The 20647-nt window shown below is 49.1% G+C and overlaps 1 protein-coding gene across 1 annotated transcript in view; it reads right to left on the bottom strand.

The window, feature by feature from the left end:
• ARHGAP39 (Rho GTPase activating protein 39) overlaps positions 1 to 20647 on the bottom strand; it is a 311135-nt gene that overhangs the window by 133334 nt on the left and 157154 nt on the right. Inside the window, 1 exon segment of the mRNA XM_077493504.1 lies at positions 12692 to 14111. Within this exon segment, the coding sequence (XP_077349630.1) occupies positions 12692 to 14111 (1420 nt within the window).

Here is a 20647-nt window from a genome sequence, read left to right as displayed (position 1 = left end):
CACATACTGGTCACTCCATCATACCCTCTACTCTCTTCTCCCACACATACTCCTCACTCCATACCCTCTACGCTCTTCTCCCGCACATACTCCTCACTCCATCATACCCTCTACGCTCTTCTCCCGCACATACTGCTCATTCTATCATACCCTCTACGCTCTTCTCCCACACATACTGCTCACTCCATCATATCCTCTACGCTCCTCTCCCGCACATACTGCTCATTCTATCATACCCTCTATGCTCTTCTCCCACACATACTGCTCACTCCATCATACCCTCTACGCTCTTCTCCCGCACATACTACTCACTCCATCATACCCTCTACGCTCTTCTCCCGCACATACTACTCACTCCATCATACCCTCTACTCTCTTCTCCCGCACATACTACTCACTCCATCATACCCTCTACGCTCTTCTCCCGCACATACTACTCACTCCATCATACCCTCTACTCTCTTCTCCCGCACATACTACTCACTCCATCATACCCTCTACGCTCTTCTCCCGCACATACTGCTCCCTCCATCATACCCTCTACGCTCTTCTCCCGCACATACTCCTCACTCCATCATACCCTCTACGCTCTTCTCCCGCACATACTGCTCCCTCCATCATACCCTCTACGCTCTTCTCCCGCACATACTCCTCACTCCATCATACCCTCTACGCTCTTCTCCTGCACATACTGCTCACTTCATCATACCCTCTACGCTCTTCTCCCGCACATACTGCTCCCTCCATCATACCCTCTACGCTCTTCTCCCGCACATACTGCTCACTTCATCATACCCTCTACACTCTTCTCCCGCACATACTCCTCACTCCATCATACCCTCTACACTCTTCTCCCGCACATACTACTCACTCCATCATACCCTCTACTCTCTTCTCCCGCACATACTCCTCACTCCATCATACCCTCTACTCTCTTCTCCCGCACATACTACTCACTCCATCATACCCTCTACTCTCTTCTCCCGCACATACTCCTCACTCCATCATACCCTCTACTCTCTTCTCCCGCACATACTCCTCACTCCATCATACCCTCTACTCTCTTCTCCCGCACATACTACTCACTCCATCATACCCTCTACACTCTTCTCCCGCACATACTCCTCACTCCATACCCTCTACGCTCTTCTCCCGCACATACTCCTCACTCCATTATACCCTCTACGCTCTTCTCCCGCACATACTGCTCATTCTATCATACCCTCTACGCTCTTCTCCCACACATACTGCTCACTCCATCATATCCTCTACGCTCCTCTCCCGCACATACTGCTCATTCTATCATACCCTCTATGCTCTTCTCCCACACATACTGCTCACTCCATCATACCCTCTACGCTCTTCTCCCGCACATACTGCTCACTCCATCATACCCTCTACGCTCTTCTCCCGCACATACTACTCACTCCATCATACCCTCTACTCTCTTCTCCCGCACATACTACTCACTCCATCATACCCTCTACGCTCTTCTCCCGCACATACTACTCACTCCATCATACCCTCTACGCTCTTCTCCCGCACATACTACTCACTCCATCATACCCTCTACGCTCTTCTCCCGCACATACTACTCACTCCATCATACCCTCTACGCTCTTCTCCCGCACATACTACTCACTCCATCATACCCTCTACGCTCTTCTCCCGCACATACTGCTCCCTCCATCATACCCTCTACTCTCTTCTCCCGCACATACTACTCACTCCATCATACCCTCTACACTCTTCTCCCGCACATACTACTCACTCCATCATACCCTCTACGCTCTTCTCCCGCACATACTCCTCACTCCATCATACCCTCTATGCTCTTCTCCTGCACATACTGCTCACTCCATCATACCCTCTACGCTCTTCTCCCGCACATACTCCTCACTCCATCATACCCTCTACACTCTTCTCCTGCACATACTGCTCACTCCATCATACCCTCTACGCTCTTCTCCCGCACATACTGCTCCCTCCATCATACCCTCTACGCTCTTCTCCTGCACATACTGCTCACTTCATCATACCCTCTACACTCTTCTCCCGCACATACTGCTCACTCCATTATACCCTCTATGCTCTTCTCCCGCACATACTGCTCCCTCCATCATACCCTCTACGCTCTTCTCCTGCACATACTGCTCACTTCATCATACCCTCTACACTCTTCTCCCGCACATACTGCTCACTCCATTATACCCTCTATGCTCTTCTCCCGCACACACTGCTCCCTCCATCATACCCTCTACGCTCTTCTCCTGCACATACTGCTCACTCCATCATACCCTCTATGCTCTTCTCCCGCACATACTGCTCCCTCCATCATACCCTCTACACTCTTCTCCCGCACATACTGCTCACTCCATCATGACCTATACGGTCTTCTCCCGCACATACTGCTCATTCTATCATACCCTCTATGCTCTTCTCCCGCACATACGGCTCACTCCATCATACGCTCTTCTCCCGCACATACCGCTCACTCCATCATGCCCTCTATGTTCTTCTCCCACACATACTACTCACTTCATCATACCCTCTACGCTCTTCTCCCGCACATACTGCTCACTTCATCATACACTTTTCTACCGCACATACTGTTCACTACATCATTCCCTCTACTCTCTTCTCCCACACATACTGGTCACTCCATCATACCCTCTACTCTCTTCTCCCACACATACTCCTCACTCCATACCCTCTACGCTCTTCTCCCGCACATACTCCTCACTCCATCATATCCTCTACGCTCCTCTCCCGCACATACTGCTCATTCTATCATACCCTCTATGCTCTTCTCCCACACATACTGCTCACTCCATCATACCCTCTACGCTCTTCTCCCGCACATACTACTCACTCCATCATACCCTCTACGCTCTTCTCCCGCACATACTACTCACTCCATCATACCCTCTACTCTCTTCTCCCGCACATACTACTCACTCCATCATACCCTCTACGCTCTTCTCCCGCACATACTACTCACTCCATCATACCCTCTACTCTCTTCTCCCGCACATACTACTCACTCCATCATACCCTCTACGCTCTTCTCCCGCACATACTGCTCCCTCCATCATACCCTCTACGCTCTTCTCCCGCACATACTCCTCACTCCATCATACCCTCTACGCTCTTCTCCCGCACATACTGCTCCCTCCATCATACCCTCTACGCTCTTCTCCCGCACATACTCCTCACTCCATCATACCCTCTACGCTCTTCTCCTGCACATACTGCTCACTTCATCATACCCTCTACGCTCTTCTCCCGCACATACTGCTCCCTCCATCATACCCTCTACGCTCTTCTCCCGCACATACTCCTCACTCCATCATACCCTCTACGCTCTTCTCCTGCACATACTGCTCCCTCCATCATACCCTCTACGCTCTTCTCCCGCACATACTGCTCACTTCATCATACCCTCTACACTCTTCTCCCGCACATACTCCTCACTCCATCATACCCTCTACACTCTTCTCCCGCACATACTACTCACTCCATCATACCCTCTACTCTCTTCTCCCGCACATACTCCTCACTCCATCATACCCTCTACTCTCTTCTCCCGCACATACTACTCACTCCATCATACCCTCTACTCTCTTCTCCCGCACATACTCCTCACTCCATCATACCCTCTACTCTCTTCTCCCGCACATACTCCTCACTCCATCATACCCTCTACTCTCTTCTCCCGCACATACTACTCACTCCATCATACCCTCTACACTCTTCTCCCGCACATACTCCTCACTCCATACCCTCTACGCTCTTCTCCCGCACATACTCCTCACTCCATTATACCCTCTACGCTCTTCTCCCGCACATACTGCTCATTCTATCATACCCTCTACGCTCTTCTCCCACACATACTGCTCACTCCATCATATCCTCTACGCTCCTCTCCCGCACATACTGCTCATTCTATCATACCCTCTATGCTCTTCTCCCACACATACTGCTCACTCCATCATACCCTCTACGCTCTTCTCCCGCACATACTGCTCACTCCATCATACCCTCTACGCTCTTCTCCCGCACATACTACTCACTCCATCATACCCTCTACTCTCTTCTCCCGCACATACTACTCACTCCATCATACCCTCTACGCTCTTCTCCCGCACATACTACTCACTCCATCATACCCTCTACGCTCTTCTCCCGCACATACTACTCACTCCATCATACCCTCTACGCTCTTCTCCCGCACATACTACTCACTCCATCATACCCTCTACGCTCTTCTCCCGCACATACTACTCACTCCATCATACCCTCTACGCTCTTCTCCCGCACATACTGCTCCCTCCATCATACCCTCTACTCTCTTCTCCCGCACATACTACTCACTCCATCATACCCTCTACACTCTTCTCCCGCACATACTACTCACTCCATCATACCCTCTACGCTCTTCTCCCGCACATACTCCTCACTCCATCATACCCTCTATGCTCTTCTCCTGCACATACTGCTCACTCCATCATACCCTCTACGCTCTTCTCCCGCACATACTCCTCACTCCATCATACCCTCTACACTCTTCTCCTGCACATACTGCTCACTCCATCATACCCTCTACGCTCTTCTCCCGCACATACTGCTCCCTCCATCATACCCTCTACGCTCTTCTCCTGCACATACTGCTCACTTCATCATACCCTCTACACTCTTCTCCCGCACATACTGCTCACTCCATTATACCCTCTATGCTCTTCTCCCGCACATACTGCTCCCTACATCATACCCTCTACGCTCTTCTCCTGCACATACTGCTCACTCCATCATACACTCTTCTCCCGCACATACTGCTCACTCCATCATACCCTCTATGCTCTTCTCCCACACATACTGCTCACTTCATCATACCCTCTACACTCTTCTCCCGCACATACCGCTCACTCCATCATGCCCTCTATGTTCTTCTCCCACACATACTGCTCACTTCATCATACCCTCTACGCTCTTCTCCCGCACATACTGCTCACTCCATCATACGCTCTTCTCCCGCACATACTCCTCACTCCATACCCTCTAAGCTCTTCTCCCGCACATACTCCTCACTCCATCATACCCTCTACGCTCTTCTCCCGCACATACTGCTCATTCTATCATACCCTCTACGCTCTTCTCCCACACATACTGCTCACTCCATCATACCCTCTACGCTCCTCTCCCGCACATACTGCTCATTCTATCATACCCTCTATGCTCTTCTCCCACACATACTGCTCACTCCATCATACCCTCTACGCTCTTCTCCCGCACATACTACTCACTCCATCATACCCTCTACGCTCTTCTCCCGCACATACTACTCACTCCATCATACCCTCTACTCTCTTCTCCCGCACATACTACTCACTCCATCATACCCTCTACGCTCTTCTCCCGCACATACTGCTCCCTCCATCATACCCTCTACGCTCTTCTCCCGCACATACTCCTCACTCCATCATACCCTCTACGCTCTTCTCCTGCACATACTGCTCCCTCCATCATACCCTCTACGCTCTTCTCCCGCACATACTCCTCACTCCATCATACCCTCTACGCTCTTCTCCTGCACATACTGCTCACTCCATCATACCCTCTACGCTCTTCTCCCGCACATACTGCTCCCTCCATCATACCCTCTACGCTCTTCTCCCGCACATACTCCTCACTCCATCATACCCTCTACGCTCTTCTCCTGCACATACTGCTCACTTCATCATACCCTCTACACTCTTCTCCCGCACATACTGCTCACTCCATTATACCCTCTATGCTCTTCTCCCGCACACACTGCTCCCTCCATCATACCCTCTACGCTCTTCTCCTGCACATACTGCTCACTCCATCATACCCTCTATGCTCTTCTCCCGCACATACTGCTCCCTCCATCATACCCTCTACACTCTTCTCCCGCACATACTGCTCACTCCATCATGACCTATACGGTCTTCTCCCGCACATACTGCTCATTCTATCATACCCTCTATGCTCTTCTCCCGCACATACGGCTCACTCCATCATACGCTCTTCTCCCGCACATACCGCTCACTCCATCATGCCCTCTATGTTCTTCTCCCACACATACTGCTCACTTCATCATACACTTTTCTACCGCACATACTGTTCACTACATCATTCCCTCTACTCTCTTCTCCCACACATACTGGTCACTCCATCATACCCTCTACTCTCTTCTCCCACACATACTCCTCACTCCATACCCTCTACGCTCTTCTCCCGCACATACTCCTCACTCCATCATACCCTCTACGCTCTTCTCCCGCACATACTCCTCACTCCATCATACCCTCTACGCTCTTCTCCCACACATACTGCTCACTCCATCATACCCTCTACGCTCCTCTCCCGCACATACTGCTCATTCTATCATACCCTCTACGCTCTTCTCCCACACATACTGCTCACTCCATCATATCCTCTACGCTCCTCTCCCGCACATACTGCTCATTCTATCATACCCTCTATGCTCTTCTCCCACACATACTGCTCACTCCATCATACCCTCTACGCTCTTCTCCCGCACATACTACTCACTCCATCATACCCTCTACGCTCTTCTCCCGCACATACTACTCACTCCATCATACCCTCTACTCTCTTCTCCCGCACATACTACTCACTCCATCATACCCTCTACGCTCTTCTCCCGCACATACTACTCACTCCATCATACCCTCTACTCTCTTCTCCCGCACATACTACTCACTCCATCATACCCTCTACGCTCTTCTCCCGCACATACTGCTCCCTCCATCATACCCTCTACGCTCTTCTCCCGCACATACTCCTCACTCCATCATACCCTCTACGCTCTTCTCCCGCACATACTGCTCCCTCCATCATACCCTCTACGCTCTTCTCCCGCACATACTCCTCACTCCATCATACCCTCTACGCTCTTCTCCTGCACATACTGCTCACTTCATCATACCCTCTACGCTCTTCTCCCGCACATACTGCTCCCTCCATCATACCCTCTACGCTCTTCTCCCGCACATACTGCTCACTTCATCATACCCTCTACGCTCTTCTCCTGCACATACTGCTCCCTCCATCATACCCTCTACACTCTTCTCCCGCACATACTGCTCACTTCATCATACCCTCTACGCTCTTCTCCCGCACATACTGCTCACTTCATCATACCCTCTACACTCTTCTCCCGCACATACTCCTCACTCCATCATACCCTCTACTCTCTTCTCCTGCACATACTGCTCACTTCATCATACCCTCTACGCTCTTCTCCCGCACATACTGCTCCCTCCATCATACCCTCTACGCTCTTCTCCCGCACATACTGCTCACTTCATCATACCCTCTACGCTCTTCTCCCGCACATACTACTCACTCCATCATACCCTCTACGCTCTTCTCCTGCACATACTACTCACTCCATCATACCCTCTACGCTCTTCTCCCGCACATACTGCTCACTTCATCATACCCTCTACACTCTTCTCCTGCACATACTGCTCCCTCCATCATACCCTCTACGCTCTTCTCCCGCACATACTGCTCACTTCATCATACCCTCTACACTCTTCTCCTGCACATACTGCTCACTCCATTATACCCTCTATGCTCTTCTCCCGCACATACTGCTCCCTCCATCATACCCTCTACGCTCTTCTCCTGCACATACTGCTCACTCCATCATACACTCTTCTCCCGTGCATACTGCTCACTCCATCATGACCTATACGGTCTTCTCCCGCACATACTGCTCATTCTATCATACCCTCTATGCTCTTCTCCCGCACATACGGCTCACTCCATCATACGCTCTTCTCCCGCACATACCGATCACTCCATCATGCCCTCTATGTTCTTCTCCCACACATACTGCTCACTTCATCATACCCTCTACGCTCTTCTCCCGCACATACTACTCACTCCATCATACCCTCTACGCTCTTCTCCTGCACATACTACTCACTCCATCATACCCTCTACGCTCTTCTCCCGCACATACTGCTCACTTCATCATACCCTCTACACTCTTCTCCTGCACATACTGCTCCCTCCATCATACCCTCTACGCTCTTCTCCCGCACATACTGCTCACTTCATCATACCCTCTACACTCTTCTCCTGCACATACTGCTCACTCCATTATACCCTCTATGCTCTTCTCCCGCACATACTGCTCCCTCCATCATACCCTCTACGCTCTTCTCCTGCACATACTGCTCACTCCATCATACACTCTTCTCCCGTGCATACTGCTCACTCCATCATGACCTATACGGTCTTCTCCCGCACATACTGCTCATTCTATCATACCCTCTATGCTCTTCTCCCGCACATACGGCTCACTCCATCATACGCTCTTCTCCCGCACATACCGATCACTCCATCATGCCCTCTATGTTCTTCTCCCACACATACTGCTCACTTCATCATACCCTCTACGCTCTTCTCCCGCACATACTGCTCACTCCATCATACGCTCTTCTCCTGCACATACTGATCACTTCATCATACACTCTTCTACCGCACATACTGTTCACTACATCATTCCCTCTACTCTCTTCTCCCACACATACTGGTCACTCCATCATACCCTCTATGCTCTTCTCCCACACATACTGCTCAATCCATCATACCCTCAACGCCCTTCTCCTGCACATACTACTCACTCCATCATACGCTCTTCTCCCGCACATTCTGCTCACTCCATCATGCCCTCTATGCTCTTCTCCCACACATACTGCCCCCTGTCAAATACTACACACTACTCTCCAGCATATACTGCCCTTTGTCATACCCTGTGCTCTCTTCTGCTGCAGGTATACCCAACCCTGCCCCTCCTGGAAAGGGCACACTCTTCCTGGTGTATTATAGTAATAGGTGTGTGACTGTGGGGGGGGGGGGGGGACATTAGAGTGTAAGCTCCTCTGGTACAGAGACAGATGTGACTGGCTCAGTAATCTCTGTACAGCACTGCGGTATATGTCAGAGCTATATATATATGTATAATAATAATAATAGTGTGTGACTGTGGGGGGACATTAGAGTGTAAGCTCCTCTGGTACAGAGACTGATGTGACTGGCTCAGTAATCTCTGTACAGCACTGCGGTATATGTCAGAGCTATATATATATGTATAATAATAATAATAGTGTGTGACTGTGGGGGGGGGGACATTAGAGTGTAAGCTCCTCTGGTACAGAGACTGATGTGCCATTCTGGATTCCGGTACGAGAGGCTGATGTCACTTATCACCACAATAACAATGAGCTTTTGAATTTGGGTTTTGCGAAGGGCACATTTTCTGTAATAAGCGGAGATGGAAATTCTGGGGGGTCTCCTCCACCCATAACATGAGCTGGAGATGTGATCAGTGAGTGACCCAATGTGGGTAGAGGGATGACATCATCTTCATCCTGCGGGACAACACTGAGAGCTTTGTGTGATGTCAGAAGGACTCCTAATCATAGAAGACATTCTAACACGGTGACATCAGAGAAGTAAGAAGGAGCTCATTGTCCGACCCCTCGTACAGCTAAAGATTGTGCCACACAAAAGTCAATTCTAAACCCGGGGGGACCAGCGGAGATGAGACTCTCCATCAATAACAGTCTGTTCCCTACATTCCCAGTGGAGGCGTCCTGCCGATGACATCACAGATTTCTGATCAGATCTGTGAACACAGAGGGACGGCATGGCAATGGTGGCCTGGAGACCAGGTCATTGCATTCAGGACTCTCTTCTCCCACACATATCACTCCATCATACCCTCTACACTCTTCTCCCACTCATACTCCTCACTCCATCATACCCTCTACACTCTTCTCCCACACATATCGCTCACTCCATCATACCATCTATACTCTTCTCCCTCTCATACTCCTCACTCCATCATACCATCTACACTCTTCTCCCACTCATACTCCTCACTCCATCATACCCTCTACACTCTTCTCCCACACATACCGCTCACTCCATCATACCATCTATACTCTTCTCCCACTCATACTCCTCACTCCATCATACCATCTACACTCTTCTCCCACTCATACTCCTCACTCCATCATACCCTCTACACTCTTCTCCCACACATACTGCTCACTCCATCATACCATCTATACTCTTCTCCCACTCATACTCCTCACTCCATCATACCATCTACACTCTTCTCCCACTCATACTCCTCACTCCATCATACCCTCTACACTCTTCTCCCACTCATACTCCTCACTCCATCATACCCTCTACACTCTTCTCCCACACATACCGCTCACTCCATCATACCATCTATACTCTTCTCCCACTCATACTCCTCACTCTATCATACCCTCTACACTCTTCTCCCACACATACCGCTCATTCCATCATACCCTCTACACTCTTCTCCCACACATACTGCTCACTCCATCATACCATCTATACTCTTCTCCCACTCATACTCCTCACTCCATCATACCATCTACACTCTTCTCCCACTCATACTCCTCACTCCATCATACCCTCTACACTCTTCTCCCACACATACCGCTCACTCCATCATACCATCTATACTCTTCTCCCACTCATACTCCTCACTCCATCATACCATCTACACTCTTCTCCCACTCATACTCCTCACTCCATCATACCCTCTACACTCTTCTCCCACTCATACTCCTCACTCCATCATACCCTCTACACTCTTCTCCCACACATACCGCTCACTCCATCATACCATCTATACTCTTCTCCCACTCATACTCCTCACTCTATCATACCCTCTACACTCTTCTCCCACACATACCGCTCATTCCATCATACCCTCTACACTCTTCTCCCACACATACTGCTCACTCCATCATACCATCTATACTCTTCTCCCACTCATACTCCTCACTCCATCATACCCTCTACACTCTTCTCCCACACATACTGCTCACTCCATCATACCATCTACACTCTTCTCCCACTCATACTCCTCACTCTATCATACCCTCTACACTCTTCTCCCACTCATACTCCTCACTCCATCATACCATCTACACTCTTCTCCCACTCATACTCCTCACTCCATCATACCCTCTACACTCTTCTCCCACTCATACTCCTCACTCCATCATACCCTCTACACTCTTCTCCCACACATACCGCTCACTCCATCATACCATCTACACTCTTCTCCCACTCATACTCCTCACTCCATCATACCCTCTACACTCTTCTCCCGTACATACTGCTCATTCCATCATACCCTCTACTCTCTTCTCCCACTCATACTACTCACTCCATCATACCCTCTACACTCTTCTCCCACACATACTACTCACTCCATCATACCCTCTATACTCTTCTCCCACACATACTGCTCACTCCATCATACCCTCTACACTCTTCTCCCACACATACTGCTCATTCCATCATACCCTCTACACTCTTCTCCCACACATACTGCTCACTCCATCATACCCTCTACACTCTTCTCCCGCACATACTGCTCACTCCATTATACGCTCTTCTCCTGCATATACTCCTCACTCCATCATACCCTTTGTACTCTTCTCCCGCACATACTCCTCACTCCATCATACCCTCTACACTCTTCTCCCACACATACTCCTCACTCCATCATACCCTCTGCACTCTTCTCCCGTACATACTGCTCACTCCATCATACCCTCTACACTCTTCTCCCGCACATACTGCTCACTCCATTATACGCTCTTCTCCTGCATATACTCCTCACTCCATCATACCCTTTGTACTCTTCTCCCGCACATACTCCTCACTCCATCATACCCTCTACACTCTTCTCCCACACATACTCCTCACTCCATCATACCCTCTGCACTCTTCTCCCGTACATACTGCTCACTCCATCATACCCTCTACACTCTTCTCCCACACATACTCCTTACTCCATCATACCCTCTACACTCTTCTCCCACACATACTGCCCCCTGTCAAATACTACACACTACTCTCCAGCATATACTGTACTGCCCTTTGTCATACCCTCTGCTCTCTTCTGCTGCAGGTATCCCCAACCCTGCCCGTCCTGGAAAGGGCACACTCTTCCTGGTGCATTATAGTATAGGCCAGTGATGGTGAACCTTGGCACCCCAGATGTTTTTGAACTACATTTCCCATGATGCTCAACCACACTGAAGAATGCATAAGCGTCATGGGAAATGTAGTTCCAAAACATCTGGGGTGCCAAGGTTCACCTTAACTGGTATAGGTGTATGACTGTGGGGGGGGGGGGGGCATTAGAGTGTAAGCTCCTCTGTTGCAAAGACCAACTGGAATGGTTCAGTGTTACAGCACTGCAGAATATGCCAATATTCCATTTATATGTAAATGTACAATGACAGTACCGAGTAAGTGTAAATATTAACAAGCATATTTTTTTATAATATTATTGGGTGGAGTGTTTCTTTAATAACCCGTCATGTTTGGATTGGTACCAGCAGAAGTGACCTGTGTTTATGGGTTGGCTCTGGTTCGGACTCTAGTTGGCCTCCCAGAATCTGTTTCTACCAGTAAAGCATTGTATTGGCAATGACAGATCTGGAGGTTCCCGGCAGTCACACCAACACTTGCTATGGTAGAACATACACAAGTGAGTGGCATGCCACCCAGACCATGCTCTACAAATATCATCACACAGTGTTTATAACAGCACACCCTGCTTACTTACCTGAGATGGGTGTAAGTACGGCTCTGGTGAGGCCAGATTGGTTTGGACAGACACACTTTTTTCCAGCAGTATTTGTGGAAATCCAAGTTTATCGAAAGGGTTCCTCTTCCAGTATTTGCCATCCTGCTGTGCCAGCGCCTCGTCCTCGCTGAAGGCTCTGACCACAGGGCCGGGCATCGGTAGAGGCACGGCACCATCGCTCTCATAACCAGAGCCATCTTTCTGGGAGTCCCAGCTGCTCCTCTGCTTCATGTGGAAATGGGCCTGTTGGGCCTCCCATGCCAGACGGGCCTGGGCCATAAAAGTTTCGGTTGAGCCACGGTGCATATCAGACTCTGACGACCGACTCTCTGTCCGGCTCATTAGCGGCCGGTTGGGCATGGACGAAGGCCTTTCTTCTACCATATTATTCTCGTTCATTTGCTCCCTCTCTGCGGTGACATCAGCCGGAGCCGAGTTCGGTTCCTGGGACAAGGACGGTTTCCTGCTTTTCCGTTTTCTTGTGTTGGGGGAGTAACTCGCAGAGGACATGGCGTCCTGCTGACTAGACCAAGACATGGAATCTTCGGAATGAAACTGTTGGTGTTGCTGTTGTTGTTGTTGTTGTTGGTTGTGTCGCAGTTCGGCGTTCTCCATGCTGCTGTAATCTCCAGACTTGACCTCCAAACGATGGTCCCTCATATAGGGTGGATTGTGCTGCAAGGAGTAAGATCCACCAATGGTATTAGGTGTGTATTTATGCCTGATACCCGTTTTCATCTTTGGGCTGGACCCCGACTGTTCTACATAGACTAACTGCCTTACATACTCCTTTCCGGCCGGGCTGTAGTCCAAGCTCATGAACCTGTCAGAGCACTTCTGTTTGGTCAACACAAGCTGTTGGTACGGAGAGGTGGAAACCTGTTTGGGCGACTGTAGGTAGGCGTGTGGTTTTCGTACGGGTGACTTTTGCGGGGACATTGCCCGAAAATTGCCGCTGCTGTCGTACTGCATTTCCATGGGCGGTTCATCATAGATGGGAGCTTGATACTCCATGGGAGGTTCTTCGTACAATGGGGGCTCGTACGCATAGCGTGGAGAAGAAGGTTGGGACTCGTTTGAATGCTTTCGGTGTTGAGATTGTAACGTGCAGAATGATTCGCCTCGCCCGAGGAGGGGCGAGCAGGAGCCAACGTGATCCGCTCTTTTCATGTACGGGGATGATTTTCTTTCAGGGAAGAAGACAGAATTGTCCGTGTCTACAGAGAACGTTTGCATGATGGGAGAAGGCTGCCCGCCTGATGGCCGGCGGGACCGGGTACCCTGGGCGTTGTCGGTAGAGTAACCATTACCCTGGTGCATCAAGAAGCTTGGCTCCCGATCTGTCACTTTGATCAACATTCGTTCTTTGGTGCCCGTGTTCCATCTGAGAGATGATGTCCTGCACACAGACACAACAAAGTGTGAAAATTTGTCGAAAAGGAACACAAAACAAATATTTCATTATCATTATATGAAATAATAGGCCTAATGTTTAAAAATCTGTGATAACCTTTATTGACTAACTGAGGTTATTAAACATGCAAACTTTCAGGACCAGTTAAAGAGGAAGTAAACCCATCAGGGTTTCATTCCCTGCAAAGGCAAAGCATAATGGACTACTATGCATCGGCTCCAGAGGACGTCAGAGTGACGAAACGCGTAGGGCGTGGCCACGTTGTGTGCACTCGTTTGAATGGATAGAGACGAACGGCTGAGTTTTTTCCATACGCATATGCTTTTAATGTCAAATGTGAGTAGTTTTTAATATTAATAAACGAACGATCTGGTTAAGAATGTATTACACTATGGATATGTCTTTCCTCATATATAATTAACGTTGGAGACCATACGGACGGAATAGCGAAGCTTCACCCAGTGCACCAGCAGCAGCCAGCGAGCAGCACAGTGGCTTACATTGTGAAGGTCCATACAGCCCCATAAGGGGCATTAACTCTGGTGAGAGCATTTACATACTATAGCACTGAGTGGCGCACCGGGGATGAAGTTTTCTAATTGAAGACCCGCACTGTTTGCACGAGTGAATGAAATATTCCCTATTGACTTTACACATCAATTACAGCAATAATCCGAGGAGGCAGTATCATTAAGCCAAACATTAATTTTGGACTTATATTGGACATAGATGCGTCTTCATGCGATTATTGGTTGAACATATTTCTGATCCCTGGCTGTTCTGATCCCTAGTCGCTTTTTTGCACTTATTTTGCACATGTTTGCACAGTTTGTTCTGAACTAGCACATTGTTGGATACAAACAACATTTTCACCATTTTGTATATCTAAATGAATGTTTATATATTTTTGGTATTCACCCATAGCAGGCTGACACGTATAAGATAACTTAATATCTATTTTGGATATAATTATGATGGAACACGAATGTTGATTCAATATTGATCACACATATATTTTTTCAATTAGGATACAAAATTATTTTAGGAAATCTTTGCACGCTATTGCCAACAGCTTTTTCTTTTTATAAAAAAACACCAGGTTTCGGTGATAGGTTAATTTATCACATCACTGATAGGGTTTAACGCCATAACCTTTTTATTTTATACTATGCATCGCATCGCATCGCATAGTAGTCCATTATGTGTCACTTACCTGACACAGGAGCCAGCGAAGTCACCGATGTCCCCTGTAGTACGGCGCATCCATCTTCTCGGTGGGTCTCGCAGCTCCGCCGCTGTCATTCGGCGAAGCCGCGATGACGTCACTCCCGTGCATGTGCACGGGAGCCGAGACATGCGGCATTGCGCGGCATCTTCGTTATCGAGGATGCCACGCTCAGTGCGCCTGCGGTGCCCGTCTTGGGGCAAATATCTCCTAAACCGTATAGGTTTGGGAGATATTTCTTGGACTTAATTTAGGCTTACCTGTAGGTCAAAGTGGTTTGTAAGGGTTTACAACCACTTTAAGTTCCCTTCTTCAGGCTTTAAAGACCATGAAGAAGAGACCCAATGGGCCCCAAAAACTTGAATTTTGAATAACTTAAAAGTGGTTCTTAATGCTCAAGGTTCTTTTTACTTTCACGCATTCTACGCATGCAGGTAAAAAAACCTTCTGTGTGCAGCAGCTGCCCCAGTCCCCCTAATACAGGGGTAGGGAACCTTTTTGGCTGAGAGAGCCATGAACGCCACATATTTTAAAATGTAATTCCGCGAGAGCCATACAATATGTTTAAAACAATCTTTTTTTATAATCGATTAATCGACTAATTTCAATTATAACTGTAATATCCACATCTCCCCTACGATTGTTTGCTTGCTTACCACGACACAGGCAGGCAGATCCACGAGCAGTTGAGACGGGTGATGATGGCGTCAGCACGCCGCTCACCTAGGCCGCCTCCGGGTGTACCAAGATGGCCGCAGCTCCGGAGCTATCCTATGGGCTTAATCCACGGATCGGCACACCACGCAATCCGCAGATTGAGAGGTGAGAGCCAGATGCAGCCATCAAAAGAGCCACATCTGGCTCGAGAGCCATAGGTTCCCTACCCTTGCCCTAATACATTGATTCTCAATCAGGGTTCCGTGGAACCCTACGGTTCCTCCAGAGGTTGCTAGGGGTTCCTTCAGCATTGGGCCATGTCTGCCTCTCAGATAATTTCCCACCGACACCATTGACCTTTTTAGCTCTCTGTAAGGAGGTAATTCCTCCCAATGACCACAAGTGTAAGGATCATTCTTCCCACTGACCATCACACTAATGTATCATGAGTTGTAGATTTCTAATTGTTAGCAGGGGTTCCCCGAGACCGGAGAACTATTTCAAGGGTTCCTCTGTGTTGAAAAGGTTGTGAAAGGCTGCCCTCTTACCTAAGCCCCATCGCGATCCAGCAATGTGCACTAGAGCCTCAGCTCTCCTGGGTCTCTCTCTCCTTATTGGCTGAGACATCAGCGGGAGCCTTTGGCTCCCGCTGCTGTCATTCACAGCCAGTGAACCAATGAGGAGAGAGGGTGGGGCCTATATCCATGGAATCCACCTGAAAGCTGGAAATTAAAGTAGTAGGCACCTCTATACAGTGATTGCTGCTGGTTTCCAGGTCCCATGCTGAGCGGCTGCACTGCTTTTTTATGACTACAGGATGTCAGCTGCTGGGCATGGGCAAAGTATTCTCTGATTGGATGAGGTGTAGGTTATGGTATCACTGCCCCGCCTCTCCACCTTGTAAAAACACAGAAAGCTTTGCATTCAATGAGAAACGAGAGGAGATCACTGGAGTAGCGGTGTGTATTAGTCTACTACAGTGATTTCCAACCTCTAGAGAAGGGGGTGTCAAACTCAATTTCATCGCGGGCCGCATCAGCATTATGGTGGCCCTTTAAAGGGCCGGTTGTATTTGTAAGACCGCATAAATTTATCCCTGTTTTTTTTTCTCATTAGAATAGGGACAGGAAATCAACCACAACCCCTCACCTTGAACCGCATTAAACAGTGGGTGTGGCCAAATTTCACTACCAGTGGGAGGATCTTAAAGGGGCAATAAATAGGATTCTGTGGTGCACTATGTACCAGGATGTGCAGGATTCTAGGGTGCGCTATGTACTAAGAGCAGGACTCTGGGGTGTGCTATGTACTAAGTGCAGGATTCTAGGGTGCGCTATGTACAGATTGCAGGATTTTGGGTTGTGATATGTAGAGAGTGCAGGATTCTGGGGTGTGCTTTGTACTAAGTGCAGGATTTTGGGATGTGCTATCTACCAAGCGCATGATTTTGGGGTGTGCTTTGTACCAAGTGCAGGATTCTAGGGTGCACTATGTACCAAGCACAGGATTCTGGGGTGCGCTATATACCAAGCACAGGATTCTGGGGTGCGCTATGTATCGAGGGCAGGATTCTGGGGTCTATGTACCAAGTGTAGGATTTTGGGGTGTGCTATGTACTAAGTGCAGGATGGTGTGCTCTGTACCAAGCACAGGATTCTGGGGTGCGCTATATACCAAGCACAGGATTCTGGGGAGCGCTATGTATCGAGGGCAGGATTCTGGGGTCTATGTACCAAGTGTAGGACTTTGGGGTGTGCTATGATGAACTAAGTGCAGGATGGTGTGCTATGTACCAAGCACAGGATTCTGGGGTGCGCTATATACCAAGCACAGGATTCTGGGGTGCGCTATGTATCGAGGGCAGGATTCTGGGGTCTATGTACCAAGTGTAGGATTTTGGGGTGTGCTATGTACTAAGTGCAGGATGGTGTGCTATGTACCAAGCACAGGATTCTGGGGTGTGCTATGTACCAAGCACAGGTTTCTGGGGTGCGCTATGTACTACCAAGCACAGGATTCTGGGGTGCGCTATGTACAGAGTGCAGGATTCTGGGGTGTGCTATGTATCAAGCACAGGATTCTGGGGTCTACGTACCAAGCACAGGATTCTGGGGTGCGCTTTGTACAGAGTGCAGGATTCTGGGGTGCGCTATGTATCAAGCGCAGGATTCTGGGGTGCGCTATGTATTAAGCGCAGGATTCTGGGGTGCGCTATGTATTAAGCGCAGGATTCTGGGGTCTACGTACCAAGTGCAGGATTCTGGGGTGTGCTATGTACCAAGTGCAGGATGGTGTGCTATGTACTAAGTGCAAAATTCAGGGGTTTGCTACGTACAGAGTGCAGATTTTAGGATTGCAGTGTGTACAGAGTGCAGGGTTGAGGAGTGCCCTACATAGAGGTGCAGGGTTTAGCTGTGTGCTATGCACAGTGTGCAGGGTTTAGCTGTGTGCTATGCACAGTGTGGAGGGTTTAGCTGTGTGCTATGCACAGTGTGCAGGGTTTAGCTGTGTGCTATGCACAGTGTGCAGGGTTTAGCTGTGTGCTATGCACAGTGTGGAGGGTTTAGCTGTGTGCTATGCACAGTGTGCAGGGTTTAGCTGTGTGCTATGCACAGTGTGCAGGGTTGTGGTTGGAAAAAAAAAAAAGCCCTGGGTGTGAGGTCAGATGAAATGGCCTGGTGGGCCGGGTTCGGCCCGTGGGCCTTGTGTTGGACACATGCACTCTAGAGGGATCTCACAAGAATGGTATACACATAGTCACATTGGTCGAAGCTGTACTGGCATACCTATACAAAAATATCCATACCTGGAAACTCCAAACTTCCTTCATTATTAGAAGCCATCTAAGTAAATGACCTTGCTCTTAATATCTTCAATTTATTAGTTACTCCACTACAACAGGACCGGACAGAACATATAGTCTAAGAATACAAAGAGTGCTCTGAACCTAGCCCATCCCCCCCCCCCCCCCCAATAAAAAATAATGAACAAGAAACATTTCAGGGCTCCACATTAGCGCGGTAAATAGTACTAGAGAAGGTCCCAGAGCTCTTAGTAAAAAGGAGTTAGCATGTTACTTTCTTTGTGAGAGTAGAGATCTTGTGTATAAAGGGACTCAGCGACGCCACGCAATGGTCGGAGCCTGTATGGTCTGTAGTTTGAGCAAGCAGGAGTAGGAGCAAGCTGTGGGAGCAGGCTGCACCCAAAAGAGGAAGCTCTGCTTGTTTGCACCCTCCACTGCCACACTGGCACTTTTTTTTGGGGGGGGGAGGGGGAGTAGTAGGTACCTGGTTGGGACAAGTACCCACTCCCACTTCCAGTCAGATGCCCCTCAGTAATCCAAGCCGCCCTCCTTCCTCCGCAGTCTTACGGGACACACCACAGAGCCCAGAAGACCACGGGACCAGTCACAAGTTGCGGCACGACTCGCGCATGTGCAGTAGGAAACCAGGTGTGAAGAAGTAAGGCTTGACTTCCTGTTTCCCTAACGTAAGATGCCGGAGGCTGCACCCGAAGATGACTGAAGATTCGGCTCGGTTATGGACAAGGCGGGATCCCTGGACAGGTAAGCGTCCTTTATATTAAAAGTCAGCAGCTACAGGATTTGTACAGGATTTGTAGCTGCTGACTTTTCATTTATTCTGAAGGAGACCGGAGTTCCACTTTAAGCTTAGTTAGGAATAGGCTGGATTTCTACTTTGCTTTTAGATCTGCAGCTAAGGCCCAATAGGGGTGAAACATGTCAGAGGGGTGTGACCAATGGGCGGGGATTTGAGTTCTTTCATTATCCTTAAAGGGGTTGTAAACCTTCTCTTTTTAAAAAAAACAAAAACAAATTTTAGTGCACAGCCCCCCCCCCCATTTTACTCACCTGAGCCCGTTCGTTCCCATCCCGGAGACGCGCACACCTTCTCTGGCCAGTGTCTTGATTGGATAGAGCGATAGCAGCACAGCCATTGGCTCCTGCTGCTGTCAATCAAATCCAATGACATGGGGGGGGGCGTTGCCGAGTCCTGCCGTCTGTGTCTATGGACGCAGCAGCGGGACTCGGGAGCGCGCCCGCACGGGTGCCCCAAAGGAGAGCGCTTCTAAGATGGGACAATCGATGCGGGGGGAGGAGCCAGGAGCGCCGCGGAAGGACCCCAGAAGAGGAGGATTGAGGACACTCTGTGCAAAACTTACTGCACAGAGGAGGGAAGTGTAACATGTTTGTTATTTTAAAAGAAGAAAAAGAGAACCTTAAGACCCCATACACACTATCAGATTTTCTGCAGGTTTTTGTCTTCAGATTTACCACAAGCATGTAGTGCGAGGGCGTGCCTGATTACATACAAATTGAAACTCTTACGCCCCGTACATGCGGTCGGAAATTCCGACGGAAAAAGTCCAATCGGATTATGTTGTCGGAAAATCCGATCTTGTGTGGGCTCTATCGGACTTTCTCCGTCGGCATTTCGGACGGAAAAAGTTTGAGAGCTGGATCTAAAATTTCCCGACAACAAAATCCGATTGGACTTTTTCCGATCGTGTGTAGAGAATTCCGACGCACAAAGTGCCGCGCATGCTCAGAATGTGGAGACGAAAGCTATTGGCCTTTGGCCTCTACGTAGTCCCGTTATACGTCACTTTTTTTTTCGAA

Source organism: Lithobates pipiens, unplaced genomic scaffold (assembly GCF_037356315.1).
Source record: "Lithobates pipiens isolate NorthernLeopardFrog02 unplaced genomic scaffold, aLitPip1_a1.2 Scaffold_19, whole genome shotgun sequence".
NCBI lineage: Eukaryota > Metazoa > Chordata > Amphibia > Anura > Ranidae > Lithobates > Lithobates pipiens.
Note: the sequence above shows the minus strand (reverse complement) of the source record. Positions and strands in the feature narration are given on the sequence as shown.